Source organism: Lineus longissimus, chromosome 5 (assembly GCF_910592395.1).
Source record: "Lineus longissimus chromosome 5, tnLinLong1.2, whole genome shotgun sequence".
Lineage (NCBI taxonomy): Eukaryota > Metazoa > Nemertea > Pilidiophora > Heteronemertea > Lineidae > Lineus > Lineus longissimus.
The window spans coordinates 3,274,804-3,301,102 of NC_088312.1; the positions used below are offsets into that span (position 1 = coordinate 3,274,804).

The window sequence follows — 26,299 nt, forward strand, 5'->3', positions numbered from 1 at the left end:
GGAGATTATCTGTTTAATGGGCAATCAATATTTGGCAAATTTTCTCTAACAGATTCTTGGGTTGCTCTTCTTAGCCAAAGTCATAACTGATACAGTAATGACCAATCAAATTTGCACCAAGCCCTAAAGCAAAAACTTCAGAAGATCAAACACAGAAGAAGTGTTGTTAAATACCTCATAATGCTGATAATGGTCCTCAAGAATATCAAGCTCATTCACACAGAATCTCTCTGACTCTAAGAATGCCTCAATATCCTCTAACCACTTGAGGAAGGCTTGCATGGCATCTAGGAAGGCTTTGGGCGGACTCTGATCCTGGGCATTTAGGATGGCTTGTTGGCGTTCACCTGAGAATGGAAGAGAAGTTGATGAAGAGTTGTATCCATATTGTCTGTTCATAGTTGTCTGGTTAAATTTAATCTGATAAGCCTCCTGACCATCAACCAAAAGGAGCAGATAGACTGGTTTACTCCATTAAAACCAATTTTTGACACGAACAGGAAAACATCAGGAAAACATTGACCCAATTTGATTCAAGACAGAAATTTATTGAAAGAGGTTACAACACATTTATATCATCTGAAAGCTAACACAGAGAAGTGAAAACAATCACACCACACCATTACCAAAGATGCCTTTCAGAATATCAATCTGCTCAAAAATGACCTCAAATGTACATGTAGAACTTTAAAATGAGAGGGGAAAGTCAAAGTTGAAAGCATAGCACATCATAACTATCGGCATGTGAAGTGGCCAGAAGCAAAAGTGAAAGGTGTGTGTTTATCTATGGCAGCTACGGTGTTAAAAGAAAGGGCTGGGTGTGGACAACAATAATGGGCCAGGACAGTGACGCCTGCTTCAACACTTGGCTTTGACATTTCTGATGTTTTGATGAGACCCATGGCCCTTTGTTGAGGGGTTTTACCTCAAACGTTCAACCGGATAAAAACCCTGTCTCATACAGCACAGTCACAGTCAACCAAATAAGGTATTCATACACTATGGAACTAATGCCAGATGGTCCACAGCAAAATATGTTATCATTCTAACACATTTTTTCCATGCCAGCCACATCTAAATCTAGAATGATCAGATCATGAGGTCCACTTCAGCACTCTCTGCAGTATAGCAAGGATGCATTTCTGAGCACAAGCTATTGCAACATCCAGAATCAGACAATTGACACCAGATCATGGAATTTGTGTCTGAATCAAAGTGATGGTGAAGCAGACATCACTGTGCGAGGCTGTTACAGGGAGAGGTTAGTGCTTACTACCTGGCAATTTGGTTAAATCCTCAATAGGGGTAGGCACTAATAGACAGGACAGACACACAAGGTTACAGGATTAGGTAAACAATTGACAAATATTTGCCATTCTGCAAACTTTAGAAAGTATGATACATATAATTTTGATACTGATATATATTTAAGCATTAACATCTACGAAAATTTGTGTTGGTACAAAATTTTTAAGAAGAGCAACAGATTACAAAACTTTGAAATGAGGCTTTATCAAAAGTGTATGAAAGGGGTTAAAAGTTTGGGGGATACGGTATTAAAGATTTCATTAGCAGTTTTTAGTTGTTACAAAGTAAGGGTTAGACAGCTATAGAGGCCTTTAATGTCTTAAAGCACTTCTATCCCTGCGATTAAAAAGTTGATCTTTTGTTGTCTTTTACCTATTTTATTGAAGATTGTTTCCCACTTGTGATTAAACTCCTCGAGGTCTCTCTGCAGCTTGACGGACACATCTGGAAGCTCGAGGATTTCTTTGATACGCTCATTCATACGTTCCACTCTATCATCATAGGACTTCACGGCTTTTAACTTGACCTGTTGAATAATAAATGTTGAAAAATGATTTTAACAACACAGAGGAGCCAGTCATGCGGTTCCTGGTTCATCCCCCACTGTCAGCGTAAGACTCCAGGCAAGCATCTTTGCCTTACATGCCTTACTAAACGCTGGTGTACAAAGATATGTCAGAAATACTCTGGTTGGAGAGTTGACCGAGCAGCTCATCGGATGTCTGCTGAAAGGTACCAGGACAGACTGCGATTAAGGTGTGAATTTTGGCAAGTTTGATGGAGTCTGTATCAGCTTCATCATTCACCTATGTCACCGCATTCAAACAAAAATTATCGGTCAGTTTCAGATTCAGTCTCACACTTCTGGCTTAGCAGATCCGACTGAGCCATGTGACCCTCATCATCCAACTAATCAAATGTTTTCTCATCGGTACATGCAGCCAAGGTTAAAATACATGCTCAAATTCACTTACTTTGCATTGTTCAAGTTGTTTACTCATTTCAGTGGCTTCCTCAGCCACTTTCTCAGCAGTATTAACCCACTTCTCATAACCCGCCATGACCTCTTGCAGCGAGTTCAACTCTTCGTAGAAATGCTTTGTCTCCGCTTCTAATGTTATCCGTCGATGCGTGTCCTCGCAGAGCATGCTGACGTACGTCCACTTGTCCTCGAGATCATTGAATGCTCGCTCGATGGGTAAGCAGGACTCATCATCTAAAACAGTTGGAAATACTTGAGTTAAAAGTCTAAACAAATCGTCAGCGATGTAATCCACAAACGAGGCTTTGCTATACTGCATAATTTAGACATAAGTCACCTAAAATTCTAACTGCTATCGAACTTAACCTCAGGCAACACTGGCCCTACCTATCTTTGTAAATAAATGTGTCCAATTTGTATCTACACTATCAGTGTTCAAAATGAACTAAGAAAGATGAGAAGTAATGGTCTTTGACGCATCATGATACTCGCTACTCTACATGTTCATGAATTATGATAACTGCAAACCATGCAGAATCTTAATCAAAAGGACGTTTTTGCTAAAAGGGTAAAACTGAAATGTTGGGGACCATGCAGTTACTGATTTTAAGATGATGGAAATTTCTAGACATTTTCTTTTTACATGAGCAGGGACAAAAAGTCAGACCCAGCCCAAAATATGCTGCTGAGAACCCCGAGACTAAAAAATTATCATGCTTCTGATAACAGGGCAATCAAATCTCTCAGATGAATACAAAATCCCTCCGCTAAAACACCTAAAGAATCATGGAAACGTTGAGATAATCAAATCCAACCCAAAAAAACCAGATGAAAATAGCTGTTGAGAATGTTGTTAATGACTAATGGTTCAAGTGACTGGCTGTAATGTATACTGACCTTCACGACCTGAGTCACCAGAAGAAGAGGGGCAAAGTTAATCATGTTAATATGATATTGTGATGGCCGTCAGAACATTAACGATTTCTAAGATTAGCCTTTCTAATTTCTATCATGTCCAAGAAAATGTTTGTAGTAAGAAATACCAGTTGACAAAAGCACTAAACAACAAGGCTAAAGACCCATAAGACTAGAACTTCTCCAACAGCTAGAGTGATACCGACCCACCTGTTAACCTCATGATACCTGCGAAAACGTTGAGTTTCCACAACAGTATTGAACATCTACCAGGTGTTTGATTGATTTTGATAGGTGACAATCTCAGTTACTGTCTGTAACTGCAGAGTCAAAACCGGGATGGTGAATCACTACTACCTACAGGCAGACGGAGGTGTGTTCCAACTACCAGTGCCACCAGGGAGATCCGACGTTGCTCGCTACATCGATACTAAACATGCTCAATGCTACTCACTGCTTATTAACTGTTCTTTTAGGATCACCTCCATGTCATGGATGTCTTGGTACATGCTGCGGTGACTGTTCAAATCCCTATCGATATCCTGGAAGGAGATGATTAGAAATGTCACAAAAATGACAAATATTGATAAAATAGCCTCTTTTAAGATGAGTGTCTCTTGTGGTAGCTGAACTTGACCATGATTTCAACATCATGGTTGACGTGTGTCATCAGCAGGGTACCAAACATGTTGGCTATTTTGGGTTTTTTCATCACTCTTTACCTTGATTAGCACTAATTGCTCCTCTGATGTCAGCTGATCATGTGGATCGGGGGCCTCTGTCGTTAGCAGTTCCAAATTGGTCTCTGTCTTGTCCAACCACTGATGCATAGTTTTTACCATATTCTCAAAATCCCTCCGCTCGCACGATTCAATTCTCTGCCGTTTTGGACTCATTGGACCGGTATCTAACAATTCCTCAACTGGACTACTCAGTGTTGAGAAATCAATATTGACTTGAGCAATCTAGAAGAAGGGAGAAGAAAATTTGACTCAAAAGACATGACTCATTTCTTCACAACACTGAACTTGGTAAATGGTATCATGTTTTACTACTTCAGAATATTTCAGAAAACGTGCAGAACAATCAGCAGTGAAAACTTCCAAATCTGCATTTGAACTTTCTACCCACCTCTTTACTTTGGTGCTCCATCTGGTGTACCAAATTCTCCCACCTCTCCTGAAACTCCTCAAGTTGTGCGTTTATCTTCTTAACCACCATCTCATCTGCGCCAACTACATCAACTATTTCATGGCCCCGCTCGTTTAATTCATCAAACTTCTGCATCTGTTGGTCCATGTCTTCTTCTATCCGCTGTAAAAAAAGAAATATGAATTAACGTTTGAATTGGACTAAACTGACCACATGCATGTTTCACTCAAGGGAAGACCCACAATTGCTACTTTGGTTGCCCGTACAGATTTACTGGATGAGGCATCAACATAAATTAGGATAAGAGAGTCAGTCCCATGAGAATAAAGTACATTCAAAGACCTTTGGCTTAATCATTTTACATCACTGCACTTATATTCCCTCCTCCCCCAAATCAGACCACATTCCCACCTACCTTGAGCTTTTTCACTTGAGTCAGCACCTCATTTGGCTCCATCAGATTAGCCTTCGTCATTTCCCCTAGCACCGTTTCCTTATCTTCCAACCAGTCACTGAACTTATTCTCACTGTCTATAAACATGTTCCATTTCTGGTAGATTTCATTCAAGACTAGCCATCTTTCCTCAGTCCAGTGGCAGACGTCTGCCCACCGTTGACCCAGGCCCTCTAGCTGCTGCTCAAGGTCAACATATGCTGCAAGCAATGGAAGCAATCGTCATAGTGTGACTACACACAGCATTGAAACATGCTATCATGAAAGTTGCATTTACATTGTAACAGATACAAATCACGAACATTTCAGGGTTTACAGAAACTGAAATTCAAACACAGGAAACGTCACCACCACTTGATTTAGTTGTCTCATCTCACCTGTATCACTGGCAGTCTCGTCCACAACAACAACCATATTCTGCAAACTGCTAACTTTTTCTTGCTGCTCTTCTAATTCTTCTTGCAGAGCCTGCAAAGTGGAAATTTAGAATTTTAAGAAAAAATCGTAATCGTTAACCACACAAAGCAAAAGAAACTGATTCCCTGGAATATATAAGATGAATTATGGGGGGAGAGGGGGGCTTACCTTATGTTCCTCAACTTGTTGCTTAACGACATCAACATCAGTCCCCACAGCCTCATGCTCCCCTATCTTGGCCTCCATCTTATTCAGCCAGGCATCCAGTTGGTCGAGCTGTTTCTGCTGGAGTTCCATCAGTAATTGCTGGAGCCTGCAAGTCCAAATTACAGTTTGAAAATGTCTAGCGACAAGTAAAAGGAATCTTACAATGCTCTTGCAACCTGGAGGAAAAAAGAGGTAACCGGATCAGAGTGGGGCTATGAGACCTCATGAGCCTTGGTCTGGAAGTCCAGCATCTCAACCCCCCACATCACTATGCTTCCACACTTACTTGGTTTGCCTCTCCATGGCCTTGACTCTGAGGTCCTCCCAACGAGAGTTGAGCAATGCGACTTGGACTTTTATATCAGACTCTTCATCTTCTGTGACCTTAAGATCTAATATGAGTGTGTGGCCTTCTTGGAGGACACCCGCAACTACCTGCTGGTGTTTCGTGAGTTCCATCATAAAATCCTGAAAGAAACGAAAACATCTTTAAAAAAGTGTTTGATAATTAGAAGAATTGGTTCAAGGCAAATTTGATGTAAGTTATCTCTCACCAATTAGTGAAGATCCCCTGCGGGGTTTGGATGAATTCAAAGGAAGAAGGACTATCAACTTCCATTGTCTGGATTCAAACCTTCGTTAAGGAGAAACATCATGAGACACTTTACATGTCAACAATTTGAAGGGCACTCAAAGCTAATGAGAATTGTCAAGAATAGTGATGGGAAGATGTGACATGACTTGCCATGCACATTACTGTCAACGAAAGGTTTAAAACCAAATTGGATTCACTGCTAGAAGTGTCATCATCATTATTATGAGGATTCCTTTTGAAAATCGGGTAAACTTTCTTTTCTCTGTAAAGCTATTCAACAAAGCAGGATCTTTTTCACCGATAAATGTACAAAATCTCAGACGGAAGAAGCAGGCACTGCCAATGATCAAAAGCAAATAGGTTCAACGCAGGTAACAAACTCGCAACACTCAGATTGTGATCGTGAGATCCAGCCAATACCGAGCGAACTACACAGCTCCCATAACCCTGGCTGGCAAAATATTTGTGGCAAGAAAACGATGAAAACTTGGATGCCTTTCTAGCTGCATGAAGGTAACAAGTGAAACACCTAAATAGTGTGCTGAATTAACTAAAGGACAGATGGTAACAATCGGGAGCAGTAAAATATTTTGTTGCCAATCGTAACAGCAGTGACGAAGAATAACTATTGATGTGTACTAATTCTGTATCTACATGAAATGGTAGACGACCTATTATTGCCACATCGTAATATGTCTTCAGATTCTAGCCCTCAGGCGCCCTTCACTTTGTGTCTTATCCACTCATTGCCTTACTTACTTTTTGTTTTTTGGGTGATAACTGTCGAAGCAAACCAAACGAGACAGTTTTAAGAGAATAACGGAATAGGAAGATGCTGTGTCAGTCAAGATCAACAATATCAGAAACAAAGTATAAGATAACACCATTTTTTGTAGATCGACATAGAATTTTGTTGAGCCTAGCTTTAGACACTACCGTGTCTTCATCAAGGACTTCTTTAAGAGAATAACAACAGAGTTGAAGGATGAAGCTGCATTCAGACACAAGCTCATAATGATGACATATCTCTATTAGAAAATCGCTTGTCTTCGATTTACTATAAATCAGGCAAAACAAAACTTTAAGTTGACTATTTTGATGCAGTACACTATTGATTCTGTCTTTCCACATTGAATGTTTAAGAGATTTCAAACCATCGAAAAGCAGCAAACAGACAACAGACAGCCATCCTCCATTACTTACTTCATGTATCTGGAACTGTTCCTTAGCCTTCTGGACGTCATCCTCTAATTGGATGTCTCCCTGAGCAGCTAGAGCCTCCTCAGCCTCCAGCAGCCATGTCAGAATACTCTCTAACGACTCCTGGTATGATGCCAGGTTAATACTGTTGCCACTACTGGCACTGGATGAACTTGTGAATGACATTGTTGACTGAAAATATAAAGGGAGGAGAGCTTCGTGCAGATTTTTGCTGACAGTATTATGAGGACACTTACTCAGATTCAAGATGAACAGAACAATGCAAAACCAACCTTCGATGTCAACAGCAACTACAGTAGTTTGCAATAAAGGAGCAAGTATCTAAACTTTACTTCTTCCAAATCATCGCATCTGAAGCCGAGTCATTTCTGATTATAGTGAAGTCGTTCATAAGCTATGTTAGTTTGATATAGTATGCTGCATCCTCATCAAAACAGATGGGCCATAAGACCCATAAATTCTCCCAACACCAACAGTATACGGCAGAAACATCTCAGTTTATGGTAACCATTATTTTGATATAGCATACTCACCATTGAATCTTTTGTTTCTGAAGTTTCCCTCTCCTTTGAAGAACTCAGATCAGTGTCCCCTGATCTTTCGACCGGAGATGCTGATGATGAATCGCTTGTATCTTTAATCAACAGATTCCTAGCATTTGGCAAGACTTGGAATAGGCACATCACATAGGTCATTATAGACTTCTTGTCTGGGATTTCAAGGTCCACATCTGAAATCACGACAGTATTATTGACTCACATGTTAACACCGACCAATCCTCACGATCAAGTTGCCTGTCAATTTGAAGCCGCCACTTTGCGACACTAAAAGCATGCTCAAGATTGTTATTGTTCTTCAGATGAAGATAAAATCGAATATCTCTCATGTATTCAGACTTGAGCAGCCCACTGCTCTAAAGATCGGACATCGAGCCAGCTGCATGGCCCCTGTGGGAATCCATACAATCACCGACTAACATGCTACTGCTGACTTACCCTCAGGATCAAGGAGTCTGTCAATACCAAGTCGCTCAGCAACACTGAACGCATGCTCAAGGTTCGTTTCGTTATCGTTCTTCAGAAGATCTTCATAATCGAACAAGTCTGGCCTGGAATGACACATGATGGAAACAGTCATTTATGGATTAGAGCAAATAGCTTTCCTAAGACATGCCAGACTGATAAAAGGTTACATCGATTCCATGGGGATTGCAGCCAGTTCAACAATACTTTTATTGGTTTTGTCAGGGGGACATAACATTTTATGTTTTATCCTCTTGTCATTGTCTATAAACACAACTCTTTTTTGTCTTGCTATAAAGATGATGAAGTGGATCAGTAAGTCATACTGTACGTGTCCTGATGATGTTTCTTTATTCTTGATATTAGCAATGCGAAAACTGCAATGGCACAATATCTGAAACATCTGACAAGTTGAAATACAGACTTCCTATCCCTACATGACCTGCCTCAGCACTGTCCTCGTCAAATACAACCACAATGGGCATTATCTTGCAATGACACTCACAACCATTCATAGTAAAATCTGACAAAGGAGAAGAGAAACAGCTATAATCATTCTGAGTGCAGGGCTTTTTTACACACAGTTGTTGATAAAATAAACATCCTCGCTGTATTATCCAGTCAAAACACAGCCAGATGACTCATCAGTATTCATCTCAAAACAGATAAAAAATTGTTCTCAATAAAAAATTCAACGTGATTTGATATTCAGATTGCAGCCATCAGGCATGTTTGATGAATGAGCATATGGTCAAAAATGAGCAGCAAAAATGATTTTCTTCAAATGCTGCCAATGACTTACCACACGTAATTCTTTGATTAAGACTGTTCAGTCTGTATTCCATTACATAAACAAATGGCATTCACCCATCTCATTTATAATTTCTTTGTTAGATTTATTACCACAATACACAACTGCAGATGTTGGAGTCAACAACTCAACATGAGACTATATTCATCTTTCCGTTTTTCAATGAACGCAATAACTACTTGAGAGACACTCAATATAGACTACTGCATACCACCAAGGAGGAGCTCTGTTTGAAGTAATCAAGGAATGGAGATAGGAATTGGCCACAGTATATTCTAGAGACCATACTTGCAGCCACTTGACAAACTTTTAATGAGGTTGCATAGTTCCACAAGTGCATAACGGCATTCCTGTGACAAGCCTCCAGCGTAGGGGTCACATATAATAACCCAATGCCAAGCAATGTTTCAAGTGGGTTAAACAAATTAAACGCTTCACATTTTAGGTCAAAATTCAATTGATGAGGGTATCAAAAGTGTTAAAATACTACTACACAGAGAAACTTGTAAAGACTAAGACAGTATGCTATGAAACTATATTTTGGTAGTTGCAGAGAGAATATCGATGCACCACTGAGGAAATTAGGGGTTAACGATTTCTCCTCTTTTTCCTCACAAAAGTGGAGGGAATGAGGGGGTAAACATTACACCCCTGATTTTGTCAGGATGTGATACAAAAGAAGCAAATGATGGATTTGAACCCACATTAGGCCACCTATTCATCCTATGCCACCATATCACCTAGGTGTTCATTCTACCTACATCTCACCACCAGATCTAAATCAATGGGACATTTGACATGATACAACAAACTGCATTTGCGAAATATTGATTTTTTGGCTGGATTTGTGTAATTCCATTTCTCACATGGCCTAATCCCGGTAGGCAGTGTTGGAGGAGTGACTGGGCAATGATCTCAAACATAATTTCTTACTCATACCAGATGTAGTTTCAATATTTTATAATTCATTGCCAAAGCATTTGGGTTCAAAGTGAGCACAACTTAATTGGGGGAATGGTCCTTTTTAGGGCCAGGATGAACCAAAAATGACTGGATTTTGTGATAGACATCCTTATTTTAGTAGTATTTGGGAATATTTGAGAGGGCCATTAAATTATGCTCAGCTGGAGGAGATCAGTAATATATAGCATGAAAAAAAAATCTACACAAACTTGAGAACCACTGAGTACTCACACAGGTACAGTTACCAGTAATTCCACTTCGATGCCACAATTAATCCAGAGAATAATCCGCCAGAATTAGAACAATATTCCGTTTCTGGCACAATGCGTCATAATCTGAGATACTTCCCGAGCGTATTCTAGTACCAGCTTAGCCAGCCTGCTCAGTAAATTGATATCAGACGATGAGCACTGTGTGTTGTCGTGAGTCTGAAATTGGCAATCCGGAAATCCGTGGAGATCCTTCCCAGACTTGGATACTACAGAGAACAGTTGCAAATATCATACATTCCCTGTTTTTATGTGTTTTTATGATATTTTTAATCCTTCTTAATCCTGGCCAATCCTTTGTGGTCCATGTTTAAGTCCATAGCTTGCCTAATATTTGGTGACTATAAAATATGTGGCAACAACTTGGTGTATAAATTGAAAACTAATGTCCCAGTGATATAAAGCTTGAAGGATAGGACACGTCTGATCCATGAATATGAAAATAAATCAATTGGCAAAAAAACATTGCAGAGATATCACACATGTATAGCGAATGCGTGACGGACGGCAGATACCAGTAAACAATTTCAAAGGAACATATGTAATATGGCGAAGTCGAAAATTATGCAGAGATTATCCAATACGATGTGACTGTAACTTTGGTAGCGAAACCTCTCTTAGTCTAGCACTTATGAATAGCCATGTGATCCTATCTACACTGATTGAATAACATCGCGGTATCTTCCTTGGTACAAAGTGGGTCCATCTCTCCTCATGCATGTATAACAGTCAGAGAGACCATATCAACTGATAGAATTGAAGAATCGTCTGCTAGTCCATAGGAATACGTAGTGATATCCCACTAAAGCACAAATCATATTGCGAGGTCCCACTCTAGAGAGATAATGACTGTATATCACTCATAAAGTACCATAGTATGTAATCTATCACAAGTCCATTAGAGTGGCATACCAATGGAAACTTGACCCATTCAAACATCCTAATGCAATGCCATTACTTCCTACACTTAGCTCAATTATATGTAACAGGAATTCATATTGGAAAAGGGATCAATTAAATTGTTAAGGTTTTATGATGAAAATCTTCTCCAATATGCTGGCCTAATAATTACTCATCCAACAAAATTTGCATCTCTTCGACAAATGCAGTCCTTCTTGAGCTGCTAATCCACTGGTGCTGTTCTTCTCAGTTGATTATCCGCTGAACAACGTTTTCCCATTGTCTTTTTTTTAAAATCTGGCAATTGTGCAGCAGCAGTGGTCACGATCTCGCTGACACTCTGCACTTATAATCCAACAGAATTTGTATCACAGTGACGCTTCCTATGAGAGTTGTACTCCTAACCTACCATCGTCATTTTCAAAAAAGATCTTGCAATCGTGCTGCAGCAGAGCTGAGAATCTCTTCAACACTCTGATCAATAGCCAGATCTGAAGATTCCACGGCGTAGAATTATTAAAAATTTCCTAGCACAATTGCTTGTTAATTACAATTGGGACGTGCTGATTGGCATGTGTACCAGCCTACTCTCAAGTCAACAGCCAGACTCCACTTAACCCAGTTGTACACAAATTCAATTGAAATTTAACCCTCTTAGCATGTGGTTATGACTGGCTGTTAAAATACAATGAGTCTGGGAGTTAATTTTGAGATTTTGAAATCAACACCACAGCCATTCCAACCAATTAAGGCAGCGTACCAGAAATTATGGATCGCGAAGTTACAAAGACTTTATGAGGTAAAAGATACATCTCGAGGTCTGGTTCAACTAAGCAGCATGAGTGGGAAACTGTACGGTTTTTATTTATCAGTTAATCATACTAACCGAAATTTGTGGAGGAGTGCATTAAATGCCAGACCATCACGCCATGATGTGGTGAAGTTGCGCACGTCTACATTTCTGTAGCTGGAAGATGGAAAAGAAAGGATTTAGAGTGCAAAGAGGTCCATCATAGTGGTTAAGGGGTTAATCTAGCAGAAAAGATTACCAAATTTTCCCAATTATCAGTGTTGGTTCCATTAATGCAAATACATTGTTTCATTGTCCACAACCTACTTCATTAATTTTCTCCACTCAGTTCATACTCAAGAGCAGCATGAAGTGGCATTGTTCGAAGTTACCTCTGCAAAAAATCTACTTGGGAACAGTTTCAACAAGCAAAATTCATCAATCAGAGTTAGAAATGGTAGTACTCATTACAAATCTGTGATTCCTTAAAAGCGTCTTACCCTTCTGTGCTTTGTTTGCACCAATGGAGTATCGTCTTCTCCAAAGTCGTCTCTTCAGCTCCCTCACTGACATCCATGTTTATAACATCTTTGGCCTAAAAGAGGCATTAAACACGAAAAAGTGGTACAAATACATTTCAGGCTGGACATATTGGATGAAGAGCGTTTTGTTCATGCAAAGTCATCACTATTAGCTATTGATCGTCGGTGTTGCATCACTTGTCTTGCGTTACATAAGAAGGGGAATAGAATGAGCAGAAGAGAAACCCTAGATCAGTCCATGCGTACAAATGATAAAGAAATATCATTCATAATTGCCTCGAATGATTATGACTTCTACTTCATAATCTTCTAGTGGTATACCTAACATCATGCTCAAACACTCCATTGGAGTGCCTGACTACTTGACGTCACCCACCTGCCAATGGGAGATGATGCGCCAAATCAGACCGAGCGTTATTTTGGCGTTCCCGTCGACGATGTCGTTATTGCTGATGTTCACCAATTTGATCTGGAAAACAGAAACGACGATAATCAGATAATCAGATCGGCTCCTACTAGGGTGTTGACAACATTCGTTTTTTTCTTTTTCTTTCTACAAAATCATAAAAGTGGGGTCAGGACAGAGTTATTTTGGCCATCTGGGGAAACAGACTTCATGGTCTAGATTTTAAAGCATGTTCTTCATCAGACAAAACTTACAGTATGCATGAAACACTGGTGCCTGCAAGAGAACTCACATTAGACTTTGACGTGGATCAGGAGCCTGATCTCAAGATTTACAAGAACAAGACATGATATCCTGCCTGTGGTATGAGCTATCCGAGATGTAAGATATACAACGTACCTGCCTGGTAAACCTATCTTTCACTCAGACAGTAAAACCATGTAAAGATTGGAGTAGGTACACTGATTTCTACTAGGTGCACTAGGAGGCCATGAAATAGGAGGCAGAGGTATGTAACCAGCAACATAAGCAGAAATCTAAAGGATTCAGTGTTACCAATTGACTATTTTTAACAAAATCAATGTAGGTCAAACATCTTACAATCTGGTAGAAGGGAAAATGGTCACTTGTCATAGTCTATTCATTCATCTATTACAGAATCATTTTACTTATCATATTCTCAAGCAAAAACTGATGAACACGATGCAATGATAATAACTTACAGTGTATTCCTCTTCTAGTAACTCCAAAGCTCTGTTGACGTTATTCAGGTGATGCAGTCGCATACGACCCTTCTCCCTTTTCTGAAATGACAAAGAATGATGGGCTTTTATCACAACAGGAAATTATAACTTCAGTAACTTGAAAGGACCCAGCCACAATGATCAGAGCCAGATCTTGGGGGGAGGGAGGGAAATAGATGTACCTTCTCCCCCCATTTTAGGAAACTTGATGGCAAATTGATGGCAAATCAACAAACTTACCGCAAGGTTTCCGTTACCACAGTCAAAACGCAGGAAGTCAGATCCTCAGTGCAACCCGAACCAGAGGATGAAATTTCCGATCATCTCGGAATTCAAATGAGCTTCTAATAGACAGGTAAAGAGGCAGCGTAAAACTGAGCACATGTCCTATGGAATGGTTGCATGGCTTACATAGTTCTCTATCAGAACAGATGCATTCACAATCAGAACATGGCACAAAGATGCCTGATGCATTCGTCTTGATATAACAAGTATAATGTAGGGTTGGAAGTTGAACTATTGGATGTATATTGACTGCACTTACCAGTGTTCTTCCACAGAGAACTTCGAGAAGAGACAGTAGTTGTGTGCCATCCCTCAAATCATAGAAAAGATCAGCTATCGCTGGCTGGTTTGCCTGAAAAAGATGAGAGCAAATCATCATCTTATGTCAGTTGAATAAACCTATGTCTTAGTCTTAGCCTATCATAATGCAGAAACTATCAAGAGTTGTGACCAAACAAAAGATTTGAGATAGTCTGTATTATTTATACCCACCTTAGATAGTTGAGAGTTAATCCACTTTGTGAACGTTTTCTTCTGTATTTCCTCTCTTTCATCTGCAAAGACAAATCAAAAACCTCCATAATTCTTCTGCAGCATAATCAACAAAGTAACTGTTACAGCTAAGCCGGCACAATGCAAAGTTCGTGCTAATGGAAAAACACCCATTTCATAGTTTGCATTGCATGCAAGAAAGTTAATGGGTTCGCACAGCATCATTCCCTGGCAAAGGACACAATCAAAGTTTGGATGAGTTAAGACATGTAAAAGGCAATGGAAATTCATCTAACATTTGTACATGTACTATTTGGTAGGATGACTATCACTATAACCTCAGTCAACAACTGAAATATACTCGAAGAGCTCCAGCTAACACATCAACTAATGTGATCTCTCACAAGACCATGGCAGACTAATTATCACAGAGAGTAATTGAAGTACTATGGGTCTATTAGCGTAAGCAAGGTGATATAGTAAGAAACCTGGTATGATGTACCAACTGATGCCAACACATCAGAACATGCTGCAAACTGTTATTAGTACAATATGATATTTTGTGGTTAGAACTACACATGTATAAGGTTATTCATTATCCCAACTTACCCTTTCTCCTCCTGAACTTCAAGGAGGCACATGATGGTGCAACAGACAACATGCATGCAGGTAACGGCAACACTGGATCCATTTTGATCCAGATACTGCCTACGAATCCCAGAAGAAAACAATCCGACACACAAATGAATGAAATTTTGTGAGACGTTCACTATTAATGTTCTTTGTTGGACATACGAATGACTGCACAGAAAGGCTTGCAAAAGTCAAAGTCAAAGATGGTTTCACATTTTTCAAACTGAAAACCGATAAACATAATCACTTTCACTGCCAAGAGTTTCGTTGTTATGCCTAATGAGAAGACAATTTTGTTGGGACGTAATACTAGCAGACAATTAACCTTGCCAATCAGTTTTACCAACTAGCACAGGCTAGGTCTTTCCCACTTGAAAGAATTACTGAAAGTGACAGTGACGGAATCTGAAATGACATCGTTATCATTGAACTATACTGACAAGAAGAGCTATTTTTGTCTGTCATTCCCCTCTCTGTGTCTTACTCTACCCTCCATGACATGACTTTCAGTCCATGAATCCAACATTGAGTGACATACACAGTCATCTAAATTTGAAGATAACCCATTTCGAAATGACATGAGATTTGTCACCTGAAGCCACACAGGTGTTCATATCACACTGTTTGGTTAAAAATAGCTCAAATCATTATAATGTAAGATGGGAAGATGGATATTTTCCAAGGTAAATCACCTTGATTCATGAAATATGGTTTTGGCCACAGAGTATTTGTCAATTCTTCAATTAAATTGGTGTGTTTTAACCTTATGACAATGACATGTGGAGGTGTCTCATTCCAAGGCCTGAGGAATACACTCCCGAAACAACCCTGACAAGCACCGTTAGGATATATATATACATGTAGGTTTATCATCTCAAGACCATGACAGAAATCTCAATAACACCAACGATAAGTACTATCTCAACAACACAATCTCACACAATGGCCTATCAATATCATAGCTCTCGCACTTGACCATTACATAACGCACCCTAACCCCCAGCATAACACAACGTAATCACATTTTCTGCCAAATTGAGCCACAGAGATGCACTAAAAACACAATAGGAAGACTTTTTTAGAAAGTGTAGTCTCAAAGTCAAAAGAAATCTTGGCAATGAAAATAAGATCCAATGATCAATCACTCGATATACTTTCCCCTAATCCTGATATAAACACAGAAATCATACAAAAACTGAACCGAATCCAAAGTAGTATCAATGTTAATGTACACAAGGTTCAATAACACCGACAGTAGTCCGTAGAATGCGCACAGAAGTCCATAGACACGCGCTGTTAAGTGAATGCATGCAGGTTTACACGGACAATGTCTTTGTCAGAGAGCATGCGATAACGATGTACACAAAGACACGTGGATGACAAATGCACCGCTGCAGTCTCGCTATATATTCACACACAAGCCAGCCTCTGGAGTCGAGCCAGACCAGTATCGAGACTGTCAAGTAAGCGGTTAGTAATCGCTCAATAGTTACCATGCCCTCAATTGTCGCTCAGTGTTTGTCCAAGCGGGAAGCGTCGTTTAATTTCATTATCTATTATTCAGTGATAACCTCCTTTATTAATTGTTTAAAAATTGTCATCAATGTTTAGTCTGGAGGATCTCTCATAGTCCATTTGTCCAAATGGGAACTGTCTCGTTTTAAAATTCTGTTTCAGAAACTTTTCAATTTATCATTTTCCATCAGCAATTACATTTATCATATTTAGTGGAGATGTGCTGACTTGTTTTCTGGTGAAATGGTTTTGCAAATAGTCACTTCTCAACTTCAGAGTGATTTGACAATCATCGGCCAATTCAATCTAGGTATCTTGCCCTACAGTTTCTACGAGACTTACTTGCGGTAAAGGAAAGAAAAAACATCCAACTGTAGCTTGGCTTTAAACCCACAGAGATACAATCTTCCTTTTAATTTCATGGCTTGGCTCGGATCAAATTGAGGAATGCTGAAGGCTATCGATTATTCTCATAACTCTTATTGGTGATTGAAAATGACTAGCCAGCTGCTGGCATCCCTCAAGAGTCTGAATATACATGTAGGCAGAATACTGCCAATATCTTTGGCCTTAAGCTTTATTCTGTGACTTGTACCAAGACCGATCTTTGTTAGGCTCAACAGGGAATATCAGCAGTTCCTTTAGTATAAGAACTGTTTTCTTATTGTCACATCTAATGAAAGGATCCACGCCAGTACTATAATGACTTCAAATACCCTATTCCAAAGAGTGTAACCCAATGCAAGTTGTGAGTATCTCCATAATACATATCACAATTCAGGTATCGATTTTCAAACATTTACACACTGAAGAGTCAACACACCACAAATTTGGTAACATTGATTTTGGTGGATACCAAGGTGAACTTATCGAATGACAACATATTTCATTAGTGCATGGAAAGCTTTTGAATAAATTGATCAAGAAAATAAACCAATGATTTGCATCTGTCATTGTCAGGAATGCTGGAAAGTATGCCAATCTGATCCTTTACGCAAGGTTGACTTTCAAATGCTGATTATCTGGCAGATTATCAATATCAGGTTATACAACAATGTCAACCCTCTAAGACTACATTTACGTATCAGTCCATTTGCTCTTTTCTTGACATGTGGCATCCCCTTATGACATGTATGACGCTACAAGTACAATATATACCTCCAAAGAAGCATGTACTCGAAAGGCCTTATCTGGTCATTTCCGCTCTTCAAGTATATACACACAGACAAGAGTACATGTACCTCCTCCTAAACAAGGTGAAGGAGTATGTGAATGACTCTGGTATGCAACACAAGAGGTAAAAATGCACTAAACAACTTATTTTCTTCATATTTTCACCAAAATATCATGTTATTTCGAATTTTTCTCCTAATAGACTCTGATTCATTCATAGTCACAGGTAGTTGCTTCAGTCTATGGTATCTTGTTTATACCTCCTAGGTCACCTGTTATATCTGCATATGAAAATAAATAGATATTTTAGGGCCACAATCACTAGCTTTTGATAGACTCCAGATTCTTCTGATGAAGCTGCATTGCCACCAGAGATGCAGAGAGCTTCATTTTAGCCTACATTGTATGTGGTTCAAGTCTAGTCAGATTTGTTTCATTTCAAGCTGGTTATCTTCACCATAATCACAGAAGTTTAAGATCCCAAATCAGGTTGCACTGATGAATCCTATGGCTATGCACCTGAGGTTTTCCTCAATTACTCATTTAATTTTTTCATTCTCTTAAATCGTCCTCTGGAAAATGTTTCAGAAGGAACAGGAAGTTTATGCACTGACCTTAAAGGTACTTGATGATTAATTCAACCTCTATAACGATTAGTTATTTCATGCACAAAGGCTTCATCAATATCTCCATTGATTTGCGTGTCAGCAACTTGTTCTTACCGGATAATATTGATACAAAATCAATCAACTTATAAATAAACGATCTGATTAGTTTTCTCATTGTAGGAGAAAGAATTAAAACTATTTTAGGAGTGGATCCTTTTACAATTGTCAGGGAGCTCATGTTTGTCTTGACATTTCTAACGAAGAAGTCTCATCTTTTGCATGAAAATAAAGTGATGTGATACACATGAAAATAACTGGGGGTTCTAAACTCATTGTTGAAATGAGATAAGATTTCAAGCAGTAGAAACAGAAGATGGAAAAACATTTGAAATTTGAGGAGCTCAACAGGAGCAAAAGGAAACCAATCATGAAACAGTTACGAAATGGGGACTTTTGAACAGCCCGTTCAAAACGCTTTTTAAGAAGGGATAAGGTTTCACTGATAAATCTATTATTACTCCAACTGTGGTGTTCTTGATATTGCTATCATGTGACTTTGTAGCTACGCTGGGTTATGTCACCTTTTCCCATAGCAGCACGGAGTTGGGAATAAAATTGATATGAAAAGTACCACGGACAGGTTGTCTGATTAAGGAGCTTGGAGAAAGAACTAATATATCATTATGGGACCCTTGAAAGCAAGACCATGGCCAAAATGAAGTGCGCTACAGGCAGCTTAGAAAAAGCCTGGGTTGTTTGGAAGATAATCAACTTAGCACAAACTAGCTGATAGAAAAGGCATCAGAGGTAGGAGCAAACTAACAAATTGGTTTACTCACAAAATGAACCATTCATACTCAAGGATGATTTTAAGGTTGTTTCAGATACAACTTATACCTAGATATCTGTAGAAACTTGCACAATGTTTCCCATCAAGCTAAGGTGAAATTAGTTTTACCATCTACCTGGCGGTATATAACACCCATGCTTGTTTAGTCCATCCTCTGCAGACAAATGTCAGAAGAGAAAAACATTGACAACAATTGCATAAATATGAGTTATGAGATAGATACCAAATTTAACCCCCCACCCCCTAATTTCCTGCTCAATAAAAGTATTGAGTTCTGCTTAGTTTCTATTAAACCAAGTCAAACATAAAAGCATACTACGCCAAATAAAGACCAACCAGACCTTTCACCTAAACAATTGAAATAGACAAGACGCTCCTTTCAAGGAATCACAATGGATCAATGATCTGTTGTACATTGGTCAATACTTTTGTGTTGGTATTTGGACGCTCTGAGATCAGACCCATTCAGGAAGTCCTCTCTGGCCTAGTGGTAGGGTGTGAGTGTTTAAAGTGCTGAAGGTCATGGGTTCTAAACCCAGAGGTGGCAAGTCGAAGAGCGGAGGGTGTGATTTTTTTTAAAAAGATTTTATGCACAATTTTTTTTAATGGGTGAGTGAAGTAAACTTTATTTACTTCACTCAACTCATCAAAGAATTGAACTTTTCACTTTTGGTTGTAAGGAAATTTAGATTTTCCCATATTTTTTCTGGAAATGGTTTTCTTACAATCCATGATCAAATTTCAGAAACTATCATCACACATTCAAATTCTGTTAACTTTCAAGCTCAAATCACACATTCTATCAGTCACAAAAAGCATACTAAACTTTTTAATGCCTTAAAAGTTAAACAGATTTTCAACAACACAACGGAAATCGACAAAACGCTCTTTTCATTTCAATCAAGGAATCACAATGGATCAATGATCTGTTGTACATTGGTCAATACTTTTGTGTTGGTATTTGGACGCTCTGAGATCAGTCCCTTTCAGGAAGTCATCTCTGGCCTAGTGGTAGGGTAGGAGCATTCAGAGTGTTGAAGGTCATGGGTTCCAAACCCAGAGGCGGCAAGTCGGAGAGTGGAGTGTGTGATTTTTTTTTAAAGATTTTTAAATGCACAATTTTTTTTTAATGGGTGAGTGAAGTAAACTTTATTTACTTCACTCAACCCATCAAAGAATTGAACTTTTCACTTTTGGTTGTAAGGAAATTTAGATTTTCCCATATTTTTTCTGGAAATTTTTTTCTTACAATCCATGATCAAATTTCAGAAACTATCATCACACATTCAAATTCTGTTAACTTTCAAGCTCAAATCACACATTCTATCATCAGTCACAAAAAGCATACTAAACTTTTTAATGCCTTAAAAGTTAAACCGATTTTCAACAACACAACAGAAAAATCGACAAGACGCTCTTTTCATTTCAATCAAGGAATCACAATGGATCAATTCATCTGTTGTGTTGGTCAATGCTTTTGTGTTGGTATTTGAATGCTCTGGGGTCAGAGCCTTTCAGGAAGTCCTCTCTGGCCTAGTGGTAGGGTGTGAGTGTCCAGAGTGCTGAAGTTCGTAGGTTCAAACCCCAGAGGAGGCAGGACGGAGAGTGTAGGGTGCAAATTGTTTTCTTGAAAGATTTTTCACATTCAATTTTTTTTTAATGGGTGAGTGAAGTAAATTACTTCACTCACCCATCAGATAATTAAACTTTTTCCTTTTGGTTGTGAGGAAATTATGATAATTGAACATTTTTAGGGAAACTGACCCATAATTGTATTCCCTGCAAGTGATGATGTCTATCAAATCTGCTCTTCATTCAACGGTTATGATGGTGCAGTGCACTTTGATCATATACTCACCGATTGGCTACAGAAGAAAGCTCGAAATGTTATCAGAACTTTTTGCACTCCTCACGTCATCGAAATTCCTTCGAAGCCATCATTAAGGCTTGTCAATGGTGTAAAATGCTGAAGTCATTATCCAATCAGTTACTTCAATATCCATCATATCGAGAATATGCGCACCACATCTTAGGACGTTTGGCGGAGAGAACTTCGGTTTCTTCAAGTTTGCCAAGTGTTTAAAAGGTGCAGGAGTATAGCGCTGAGTATACATGTATAATGTATAAACAGGAAACTCAGGTATATGAAAACCATGAGTCTAAGAAACTGAGACACAGGTGAAACTAGAGACAGTTCCATTGGAACTATTGGAAGTACAGGAAGAATTCCAATAACTTATCATTGCTCATTTGAAACAGCTGAACACAAACCAAGTGCTGACATGACAGATCAACATTTAGTTCTTGCCCAAAACAAACTTGCCGAATTTCAGAACTCTACATCAGTTTGACATTTAAAGAACTGTTTTACTTTTATGGGATATTTTGGCACTGCTAAACCTCTTTATGAGTGCTCACACATCAAATATCATAATTTTAACTTGCATGTGAAATTCAGTGTATTCTTAATATACTTTAGCTAAGGTGGAGTTAGACAGTAACGTTTTGTTAATTTATTATGAAGAAATTACAGGGAAATACATGTTATTGTAGGCACGTTATTGTAGTACACAAAACAGGACTATCACAGACAACTGCTCCAGAAACAAACTGTACATGTACACCAACTAAAGACAGTTTTAAAAAGTTAGTCACATGTTAAAGTTGCAAGGATCTCTGGCACTGTACAATGTAAGTAAGGATGTTAAAAGTTGTAAAAGCCACTTTTGAAACCATACTTACTTTCGTCGATTTGAGCTTCAGAAAGTAGACTGTCGATACTCTCTGAGAAAAACAGGCAGTAGGTCAAAACCAGAAATACTATTTTTGGAACTTTGTTAGGGGTAAACTTTCAAAATAACATAATTACAGATTTGAGAAAAAAAAATTGATTTAATTAATTGATTCATTAACAAATTTGTTATTGGGGTGCATTACAAGCCTGCCAATCAGTTTGTGCAAGTAAGATGATGGTACATGAAATTTGATCAGAATGTCAACTTCTCAAAAGAGTTTGATTCAATTTGAAGGATTTGTCAAACCACAAGCTTAGTTACAGTACATGTAGGCCTGCTATCATTTGAAAATCAAGAGGACGAATATGGCAAATGACTGTGTTACTTTGCATAATATAAGTTAAAACGTCAGGGTTGAGGTCTTTACAGTTTTTTTTTACAGTAACAAGCATATTATGTTTACCATTCATGAAGTTTTATCTATCTAACTATGAATTTGATGAATGTAAATGTAGTTTTATATGCCAATACAAATTGGTAGGCCTAAACTTTTAAGATGGTTACCTGTCGTTATTTTTTTTAAAAGGGTTGTAATCGTTCACTAAAATACAAAGCAGTAAAATGTTTGAACACTGTACAATTCATTGAACAAAATAAGTCCAAACAACTTTGAAGTGTCAACAACAAAGGCATGCGTGTAGAATTATGAAGTGTAATGGATGTAATGGTGATTTATCGACCCAAGAGTACCCTTGAAAAAGAAGTCCTACTGTATATGACTTACCTGCAGCTCCACGTATCTTATGCTGGAACTCCTCCAGCTGTCCTAGTTCATCTAGATCCACATCAGTGGGCGTTCCTGATTTGGAACTGCTTGCTGATTCCATACTATCCGCCATTCTGATCATTTGATGCACACATAATCCAGTGAATGATAATCCTTATCCATCAATTTGATCACACAAGTAATCCGGTTGGTTGAAACTGAAAGATATCAAGAAAAGATTGGGTTTAATTTTTAGGAGTAGGAAATTGAGGAGGAGGTATTGTGCTCTCTACGGAAGTCTCTTGAAAACAAAAAATCCATTTAAACGCTTTCGATAGATTACCTGCCATTTTTTCAACCTGACACTTACAGTATATGTTATGACTGCACATTGTAATGCCCAGGGCAGTGTACTGAGAACTAGGTAATTGTATTCTCAATCAATTCATAATTCATTGCAAATCAACACAAGGTGGAAAATCATATGGCGTTAGGCCTGTGCACAACAGTTATGTTCGATACTGCACGGAACATCTGGACCAGCTGGAATGTTTACCAAGGGAGGTAGATACATGATATAGGGCCTATGCGTAGGCCAACAAGTCATGGAATATCACATGAAAACTGTTCTTTGCCATTTAAACCCCTATACTTCATGGAGACACAATGAGTGATCACATACAGACTACAAAGGATGGCAGCCACAACTAAATGATTTAACTCAAGTCAAACCTTAAACTGAGTGAAGAATGCAAACTTTGTGCCAGACTTCCTGTATAAAACTGAAAAGAAAGCACTGCCTTCAACACTCCACAAGTTTTCTGCTAAGCAGCTCCATCCTGGGGTTCTTTTATTAACCAACGGCGTAAATATCCAAGGTAGAGACACCATCTTGGGAAGATATCGCTCAATCATTGAAGAAAAGCGTTTTCAGCATTGGCGCTGAAAGCTCATCTCTAGATTCAAGCTGTGGTTGTAAACAAAAACTAGTTTGCAAGTGGTTCATACTGGTCCTCGATTGCCTGAGATGTGCCCTGGATTTAGACATTCATTCACAATGCTTTTGCTATGCTAGCCTAGGTTAAACAGAAGGCCTTCTAAAGGTATGAGAGGCAAAGCAAACTAGAACGCTGATTCCTCTTAAATCAATAACATAAAATGCATGTAACTCTCAAATAACATTCACATAACATTACCATAAAACCAGAATAGACAACCAGAACCATGACTATCCAAACAAAAGAATCCCCAAGCTCCAGTATTGAGTACAGAGAGAGGCCATCTGATTCACTGGCTACATGGACTGGCTAAACCATCACTTTCTGACATGAAGCTGGCTAACCAGACGGTGAGCACTCTGAATCATCTCTTTGAGTCATTCTTAACAGCAGAGTAGCAGGCCAAGTCAACGGAATTACACTAACAAGCATAATGTAAGCTTTTACCCCACCATTGAAGAATGAATCTAAAATCCTCATGTCTATAGTAAGGAATAGGACTTCATAGTAAGAAATCATAGGCCTGATTAAAACTAAGACTTTTGGATTGAGCAGGCGGAAAATTGGAATGCCTGGTGAATGTTCTGTACATGTACATGTAGCCTGTTGGCATCAAGAATTTATTACGGGAATTCAGGCCCAATTCTGTGTAGAATGAGCTGATTTTTTCTCGCTGAAGGAATGAATGGCATTAAGGACATCCTTGTCCAATCTGATGTGATGGCTCTGTGGTTAGTTTGAACTAAGCAGTTAGCACTTCGACTGGAATCAAGAGAGTTGTATAGCTGTGCATGACAGGCATGAGATCCAAGATGTCAACATGAAGACCTTGAACAGAAGTCATACAACTCATATAAATCCATTCATAAAGAATGAATTGCTGTTCTAAAAACTTTTATTTATTTTCCACACAATGACAATAAAAGAGTGAACAAACAGAAGCCATATCTTGATCCATTATGCCAAATGAGAACTGAACAATTTGTCAATGTCGTCAAAGAATGAATGAAAAATGGTGGGACATTTAGAAGTAGGCCAAGTTAACTCATCCATGCCTTTCAAAACATTTATGTACGGAGTGTAGCGATATGGGAAGACAAAATGGTCGAACCTTTCTGCGCACGGCCCCCTCCCAGCTCCCTAGAGGCTATGTCTTGTTGTCATTTTGCTGAAAATGGCTTTGCTAGTGCTACATATTCTGTCCCTTTATTCACTCCTGTTCTATTTATTGTTGACCGTTTGTCAGGTAATTTAAGACAAACGCCTACACTAAATTGAAGAAATATGTCTTAATTGCCCTTGTTCAACCCCACTTTTATCTCTTCAAAAGGGGATGGCAGTCTAAACGTGTTGACTCGAGGACATGTCTCGACTAAGTTGGACTAGACCACGCGAGTCACGTAGTGGATAAACACCAGTCTCCTCAAACAGGATTGCCGAGTAACTGCATAGTGCATAGCTGCTTATTCACCTTTATAGTCCCCTTACCATTTCTCACTAATCCGTAGAGACTGGGCCAAGGCCTTCAACGGGCCAAATCTAGTTCATTCATGACGAGTGAATGCCGACCATTACAAGTATTAGTCTCTGTAATGAGTGAAAAGAGGAGACTGGTGAAAGAATATAATGTTACCTTCACTTTTCTGTACTGTATTGTGACTGTTTCGTCAGTGCGTGCACTGCATGTCTGATGAGTAGAGTGATGTCATGTCATGTACAGTCTCAGTGTGTGCACGTGCCAGCCAGTGACAGTGTGGCAAGGTGGGTGGATTTTTATCGTCAAAGTATTGCTTGATCACAGACAATGTGGACACCAAACTATCTAACAAATGCACTCGCTTAGATCCATGAACACTAAATACTTACTGCACAAATTATTCCACAATCGTTCCAATACAAGTAAATCAATTCCACAAAGTTAATAACTTTTTTCTGAATCCAATTATTTACACTAGATCAATGCATTGGGTCACCCCAGGTGAGGAAACCCTAGGCACCCTCGACCTCGATCTGGACAAATGACGTCGTGGCAGGATTCCTCTAACAACATTGCCATGTGCTTTGGTCTCGTTAGGGAGTTTTTCCCAAATGTACGCGATGATTACGTGCCCATTAACAGGATGTAACATCTATTTTAAAATGCGTTTCCAAAGTGATTGCATGAGAACAACATATTCGTGTCGTATATCACTGGAAACGCCCGATTCCCCTGATTCTGCAGGATGTTAAATCGGGCATCTTATTTCTTTGAATAAATCACGCGTCTCATTTGTACCTAGCTCTGTTCACCATCCCAAATGGCAATAGGCCTTTTTCTTTTTTTCTTAATATTTTCTTTTTATAATGCGTTTCTTTTCCCTTGTTATTTAGATTTTAGATATTTGAGTTATGCTGCCTGCAACATAGGCCTACATACAGAAAGGACAATAACAATAGCCATCTCCAAGATCCAAGGGTCAGGGATACTCCTTCAGATATCATATACAATGAGACTTGTCTCATGTGAATGGTCTTCCTCCAGTATGAATATGTTTCTCTGCAATGAGA

General features: G+C 38.9%; 1 protein-coding gene across 12 annotated transcripts in view; it reads right to left on the reverse strand.

Annotated features, from left to right (window-relative positions):
• Positions 1–25,709, reverse strand: part of LOC135487999 (dystrophin-like) — a 224,721-nt gene extending 199,012 nt beyond the window's left edge. For 10 of the 12 annotated variants that reach the window (XM_064772343.1, XM_064772342.1, XM_064772338.1 and 7 more), the window contains exons 1-22: positions 25,619–25,709; positions 22,773–22,972; positions 21,996–22,037; positions 14,475–14,536; positions 14,242–14,334; positions 13,677–13,757; positions 12,925–13,017; positions 12,507–12,601; positions 12,103–12,183; positions 8,247–8,359; positions 7,785–7,981; positions 7,234–7,422; positions 5,722–5,903; positions 5,397–5,541; positions 5,189–5,279; positions 4,773–5,011; positions 4,337–4,519; positions 3,928–4,170; positions 3,660–3,747; positions 2,283–2,524; positions 1,681–1,834; positions 175–347 (exon numbers count right to left, since the gene is read on the reverse strand). In XM_064772343.1, coding sequence (XP_064628413.1) covers positions 175–347; positions 1,681–1,834; positions 2,283–2,524; positions 3,660–3,747; positions 3,928–4,170; positions 4,337–4,519; positions 4,773–5,011; positions 5,189–5,279; positions 5,397–5,541; positions 5,722–5,903; positions 7,234–7,422; positions 7,785–7,981; positions 8,247–8,359; positions 12,103–12,183; positions 12,507–12,601; positions 12,925–13,017; positions 13,677–13,757; positions 14,242–14,334; positions 14,475–14,536; positions 21,996–22,037; positions 22,773–22,896 — 2,910 coding nt within the window. In that variant the 5' untranslated portion in view covers positions 22,897–22,972; positions 25,619–25,709. Of the gene's footprint in view, positions 1–174; positions 348–1,680; positions 1,835–2,282; positions 2,525–3,659; positions 3,748–3,927; positions 4,171–4,336; positions 4,520–4,772; positions 5,012–5,188; positions 5,280–5,396; positions 5,542–5,721; positions 5,904–7,233; positions 7,423–7,784; positions 7,982–8,246; positions 8,360–10,278; positions 10,323–12,102; positions 12,184–12,506; positions 12,602–12,924; positions 13,018–13,676; positions 13,758–14,241; positions 14,335–14,474; positions 14,537–21,995; positions 22,038–22,772; positions 22,973–25,618 lie in introns of those variants that run through there. The other 2 variants (XM_064772341.1, XM_064772347.1) reach the window with 2 other exon arrangements.
• Positions 25,710–26,299: the final 590 nt, after the last annotated feature.